Source organism: Buceros rhinoceros, unplaced genomic scaffold, assembly GCF_000710305.1.
Source record: "Buceros rhinoceros silvestris isolate BGI_N320 unplaced genomic scaffold, ASM71030v1 scaffold4254, whole genome shotgun sequence".
NCBI classification, from domain to species: Eukaryota; Metazoa; Chordata; class Aves; order Bucerotiformes; family Bucerotidae; genus Buceros; species Buceros rhinoceros.
The window spans coordinates 1-6,771 of record NW_010406329.1 but is presented as its reverse complement, the minus strand read 5'-3'; the positions used below and the strand labels follow the sequence as shown (position 1 = coordinate 6,771).

Genomic DNA, 6,771 nt, shown 5'->3' with positions numbered 1-6,771 from the left:
GAGTGTGAAGATTTGACACTGGATAATGTAGTCATTCTTACATTTCTAATTTTACACAATGAAAAGCACAAATCAAATTCAATTCAAATAAAAATTTAATCTAATGTAAGAGAACAGACGAGCAAAAAATCACTGGCAGGGAAATTATAAGTGGTATTCATATCTGTGGGGTCAGTTATCCCACATTTTGTAATATTTAAGGCAGACTGCATAAAAGCACCATCACCTCCTTGTGGAGGACATATTAGGACTTAAATAGGCTTTTGAGGAAGTCTTGCATTAGAAAAATCACTGAAGCTATACTGTGATAGCACAGCAGACAGATCATGTCTCTGACATCAGTGAGATTTTATAAACATAGCTGTGATAGCAGATATGTAAATACATACGCATACATTTTAGGACTTCTGAACCAGTATAGCAGGTTCAGTGTATATATATACACCAGTATATTGCCCCTCTGCACACATATATTAAAAAAGATGATAGGGCAGATCTTTAGAAATAACTGCAATCAAGGATAACAAAAATCTCTTAACATCAAATTAGGTTTGCTTACTAGCAATGTATGCACTTCCCAGGGCTGCCAGCTCATGAACTCAAGGCTTTAAAAATTTTTTTAAAGTCAACTTTAAGTTGTTCTGAAAGCTGTAACGGGTCATACACAGAAAAAACAAAGCTAGGTGTCCACATTTGCAGTTATTTACACAAACTTTTGAAATTAACTTTGCTGGCCACAAACACTCAGTAAGAGTCTGTGACTGGGTTCCCTGCTAACTACCTCCTTCTTGCTTGCCACATCAGCTGGGGTCTCCTCTCTCTGCAATGCTCACCACCCCACTCCAAGCGAAGCTGGAGGAACGCAGTTGGGGGAAGTCCACAGAGGCAATACACCTAATACCTTTTATTTTTTTCATCAGGCTTGTCAACAGCAAAGATGAGACTCATTGACTGGCTGCAGCTCACATTCAGCAGTGATACTCTGCTTCCCAAAGCCACCCTAACTACTTAACAGTTAGAAGTCAGTGTGTTCATTGAGCCTCGTTCCTCCTCCCACCCTTAAAATACACACATTAATAAGGACAGCAAAATTCACATATAGACTTTTAATACTAAAAATTGTTTCAATGGATTCTAACCAATAAAGTAACCCTAACAGAAGGAAAAAAGCTCTAATGAACTGAAGCAAAAAAAAGCAGTAACAAGCAAGAGGACAAGATAGAATTTTACGTAGCTCAAAAACAAGGCAAGGAAACAGACTGAGACCTCAGAAATGATGAATAATAATTTGTTTTTAAAAGATTTTATTTTTACTAGTACCAGGTCCTGAGCCTGGAAGCTGCTGGGTAACTCCAGAACTACCTTGTAGCAAAGAATAAATAGGCAAACCAGAGACCTAAGAATAACCTATCTTTAAAGAGGAGAGTAAAAATAAAAAAATAAATCAATGGTTCACACTACAAAAATCTTACTTCATAATAGGAAAGCTATCCTTTAAGTGAATTCTGTGCTAAGGAACAGATGAAACAAGGAACAGACATGACTGAGCAAGAATCCACCTACTAGCATGCTAGGAGCAGAGCTGAAGAAGAGATTCCCAATAATCATTTTTTCTGATTCACAAGAAATTTCTTCAACATAAGTCATCAGCAAATTAAATGGTGCAAATAAGAAATTCTGATTTATGGAAGATACCCATCTTTTATTTGCAGATTAATGGCCTGCACCTTAGTAAAAAGTAAATGAAAGTTCAGAAGATCATGCAGCCAGCAGTCATTTTTAAATAAGCAAAATGCTCAATTATGCATTCGGTTAAAAGTTGACAAAGTAAAATATCTGCCAAACAGAAGTCTTTTTAAACAACAAAGGTAAACAATACTAAAAATGAGCAATTTATCTTGTCTGATTAGAAACTATATGTATTAGGTATATATATAGAAGAAAATGGCTGGACAGATCAATGGTTACTTTATTCAGACAGAAGTAACTGGATCTTCAGACAAGAAGGAGCAAACTCACACTACCAAAAATAAGATTAACCATTTCGGTTGTCAAAGGGTTGACATTATCGTCCCACATGCTCAGAGACTGATATGTTATCAGACAAATCTACTGCAGTTTAAACAGGTACATACTATACTGCACAGAAATCATAAGAGGGTAAGAAGCTGGACTCCTGGGATGCCCATACCAGAGGAAGCTGTTAGCATTATTCCAGCCTAAATGACATTCACTGTATCTCAGACATCTAACAAACAGTAAAAGTCACTTCTGAAGTTTCTAGTCAACTGTTTCTTGAACTGACTGTTCTAATCCAAGCAGGGCAAGTCTATTCAGTTTCATCTGATAAAGAAAAACTTTTACAGAACTCTGCACTAATTAAGACAGTAATTTAAACTGCATTAGAATATGCAGCTTAAAGTGCAGACCAGTGAAATAGCAGTGGCTGTAAAACTGGCAACTTTTAAAAGCAGAAGACAACTGTGAATCAAAACAAATGTCAAATGAGCTGGGAAGAAAACACTGAGTTATATGTTAACAATTTAATTTTATTCACTTAAGCCATGGGACATACAACAAAGTAGCCAGGATTACAGAAAGTAAAGGTAATGCTATGGGGAAAAAGCGGGGAGAAAGTTAGTTGTACATAACAGAAATGTGAGAAGCAAGCAATTTAAAGATCTGATAAATCCATGGCCAAGATTTTGGGACTGCAGGAATTTTATACATAGGAAGAATGTGGAATCCAGGTAATAGTTTTCAACTGTTCCTAGATGAAAGCAAAGATTGAGAAAGCATTCAATACATTTGGTCCAGATTTGTCAAGAAAGCCCCCTTATATAGACAGAATAGTAAGACAGTTCATATGAATTTAAGAAACAAGACATGCAATTTGGTAATTATTAATTTATCAAACTACATGTCAAATCAATTGCTCAGACTTCAGTTTTAGTGTTGCAATAGTATCTTGATGCATAAACTTTTCAAAAGGTACCTAGGCCCATATGTAACTTTGCCTAATGAATTCTAATGTAAGAGTAACACAAAGTGTGCTGTGACCTGGTTCAAAAACAGACCTCACATCATAATTACAAAGTCACTCAATAGATACATTTGAGTATCTACTGGATAGACGTACGAATGCTGCAAGAATCACTCTGGTCCTGCACAACATTTTATCAATAACTTGGATGAAAATTGAAGTCTTTGAAAATATAAAGGATTTGAGGTGGAATGTAGAAGAGGAGAGTTGGAAGGAAAAGTCACTCGCTAACACAAGGAAGCAGACTTGCTTCTCACACTCAATACAGATAAAACAGTTGCAGATACTGTAAAAAAAAAGATTGTGCTAGTTCAGAGCAGGAAATATATCACAATAAACAATCTTGGTAAGAACAACTTTAAATCATGACTGAAACAGTAGTTTTACGCAAAACCAGCAACTTTTATGGGCAGCCTCATGGTGCCATCTAGAGGAGACTAGTCAACAGCCATTCTAACACTCGTTTTGACATCCAGTTTCAATTAACAGTCAAGTCAAAAGGGGACTACTAGATTTCCATACACAAAGATATAATCAAATCTAATACCTCTGGACCAAAACCACAGGCCCTTTAACTTTAATGAAGTTTTGCATTTTCCTTCTTATTCTCTCACTTAACTAAGTCTGTAAGAGAGAAGAACTCCAAGACGATATTAGGAAAAACAGTCCTGAGAATCGCTGTTCAAACCCTGTATCTAGTTTTCTATCAAAGTTTTCCTAAGATAAGTGTATATGATGACACTTACGACAATGTATTACAGCCTAAAGGAAAATATACTTCAGTGACAGAAAGTTACAAATATGGAGAGCTTTCATAAAGTTGAAAATTCATTATTTCAGTTACTATAGACTAAAGGTTAACTCTTGTTCTAATGTAACTGATATTTCATTGTTTGCTCACTTTGTCTTCTTCCCATATTGATCTGTTCTCAGTATAAATAAACGGAAATGCATGCCACAAATAGTGTTAAGGAAACAACGACCTAGTTAGCTTTAACATAACTCAGGCTCTGCTTAAACTCCATTTAGGAGGACAAAGCTGTCTGACATTTAAGCCTGCAGCTTAACAGGAAAAGCCAATCATCAGCTAATCTTTGTATTTGACTCATTTTTACATTGTTATATTTTTAACTTCTACTCCACTAAATCCTTTACACAGTCTTAACAAATGCCAGCACTGAAAGTAAAATAATCTTGCAGGGTGCGTGTTAAAATAGGTTTAATGATCTGTCAATAAGAAAGCATTAGGATATCCTAGGTTTACAGTCAGGAATATTAAAAAAGTCTATTATTGCTTTTTGATAACCACTGAAAGGGTGGTGAAAGACCTGTAACTTTTAAAACTTCTGGTGTTTTGTGTAGCCCAAGAGTAACTGCAATTAACACTTACGCTAGTGCAGAATCAAGTAGAAAAAGTGGCAGCATGTACAGAATTTCATGTCAGAATTTAAAAGAAACACAATACTCTTGAAGTCTTCAAAGCTGGATCAACCTGTTAACAGGGTCCTAAATGTGATGATAAAAGCAGCTCCTTTTTTAAAAAGGAAAAATTGGTTGTCTGTAAGTGGGATGAAGGCCAGTTTTAGTACTCAATGACATCACCCGCTACCACAATTGAGCATGGGGAAAAAAAAAAACCAGCAGCTACGGAAGCAGAAAACTCAAACAGAAGCAGAAGTATGGACACTAAGTGACAGCACACACAAGTGAAAGTTTCACTGTGGAGACTGCGTGACGTTTTGCAGAAGTACTGCCACAAGTATTCTAAGAAACAGCTTTAGTATCTGAGTGAGAACTTAAGAAAAGTGACCTGATTTGTCTAAGGCAACCTTAAGTCAGGAACATAAGTCTGTGTGCCAGTAGACATCTTTCTAAGATGTTTCTCCCATGCAGGTAGGCTGTAAATCAGAGATGTAAGCTTGCTCTCATCTTGTTTTGGAAGTTCACTGTAACTGCCAGACACTTACCAAATCTGCAAATACATTTTTCTATCTACCAGTACCATAAACGCACACTTCAACAGGAAGATTTGCAATGCAGTCAGTCACATCTGTGTACAGCACTTACACTCATCTAGTCCCAGCTGATAAGCCAGGTTCTGCAGGCCACGAACCTTTTCCATCAGGTTAGCTGTAGTGAGGCTTCCCAACTCTAAGAAAGGAGAAGAGTGTGAATTTTAACATTGTCTGTAGCCCTCTGTTACCCATTTACTAATCCACAGAGCACTTTAAAGTCATACTTCTGACAAGATCTATTTCCAATGAAAAGAGTAGGTTCAAACTTCAAGCTGATGTCACATCTGATTTTAACATATTGCAAAAAGACCAGCTTTCTCTACTAAAAAAACAGCTACTGATCTCAATCATACCGTAACCTGCCACCGCTGGAACGAGCAACTTGCCTTATACTTTGGCAGTTCTTTAACGTTCACATTGCTACGGGAACAAGCTACAAAAGAGCATGCAAGGAAATTAGCTTACTGTACACAATGTGTGTTACTTAGCAATGTGCATTTAAGCACATTTCTTCATCAAGTCAAAGTTAATTTGTCTCCTTTCACTTTTGAACAGTTTATCTGGAATTCACATCAGTAATAGAGAATGCTCAAGAATGTTTACTACAAACTAATACCTGTAACATGCAGGAAACCTACATGTCAGCTAGCCCTTATGTAACTTGCTCCTACAGCTTTACCATTTGATTAGAGATCTTGGATCCATGAGCGAAGGCACACGGAGAGCATCTCTGAACAAGTCAATCACAATTCTAATCTGCTCAACAAGTTTGATCAGCTGGGGCCCACCAAAAAATTCACACCACTTCTCAAAATATAGGAGATACACACTGTATGCAGTGAGAGACTGGTGACGTAACTGATATATACGTAACATTACACTGCTTCAATTACTTCTTGCATGCTTGTTTTGAAAAATCAGCCTGCCACAGACATAAAATATTCTCGTAGAGGTAACACGATTAATGAAAAATGTATATTGTCAACAAGATAAAGAGAATTCTGAGCTGGAGATTTTGTAAATGTGAAGGCTAGAGACCTGAGGCCATAGTGCCATCTCCAAAACTTTTAAACAAGGGTTTTAAGTCTTTTAGTCTTTAAGAAAGTACTGAATTTCCATCTGTTTTGGCAACTTTATTTTTTACCAACAGTGTCCATACTCACCCTTTAACATATCAATATCATCATTTTCTAATTCAGCCATCCACTTGGGAGGAGAACTTGTAATAGGCTATTTAGAAAAAAAGACTCAAATTACACAAAGAAATGTGATCTTATATTGAAAATCTGTTATACTGACAGCAAAAATATGAGTAGTCCATATGCTCTGAAGAGATATTTTCTTTAATCTTTCCCTGGACTTTTCAGGGTTAAAACCAGCACATTAACACCCATAAAACAAAGTCAGTATGAAAAGCAGCATTTCCTAAAGTTTAAAACCTTTTCTTTCTTCCAAGGTGAAACTCTCATTCATAGTAAGTAGCATATATGTAAAAAGACGTATTAAAAAGCAAAGGATACTTAAGTTATAATTAAGGTACATTTTATAGAACAAAGATGCGAAGCCCCCAGAAGGAAACACTAGATCTACCAGCCCTACACGGGAAAGAGGAGAATCTCGAAAGCTAAAGTAGCCATCACTCACGCTTTTGAAAGAGGCAGCGAACTCAGCAACGCCGGGCACTGGGAAGAGAAAACGAAGGGCAGCGGGGGA

At 36.7% G+C, this 6,771-nt stretch overlaps 1 protein-coding gene across 1 annotated transcript in view; it reads right to left on the bottom strand.

The window, feature by feature from the left end:
* Positions 1–6,768, bottom strand: part of LIN52 (lin-52 DREAM MuvB core complex component) — a gene marked incomplete at its 5' end in the record, with an annotated part of 41,624 nt that extends 34,856 nt beyond the window's left edge. The window contains 3 exons of the mRNA XM_010134027.1: positions 5,111–5,194; positions 6,222–6,288; positions 6,703–6,768. Coding sequence (XP_010132329.1) covers positions 5,111–5,194; positions 6,222–6,288; positions 6,703–6,768 — 217 coding nt within the window. The remainder of the gene's footprint in view (positions 1–5,110; positions 5,195–6,221; positions 6,289–6,702) is intronic.
* Between the last annotated feature and the right edge of the window lie 3 nt (positions 6,769–6,771).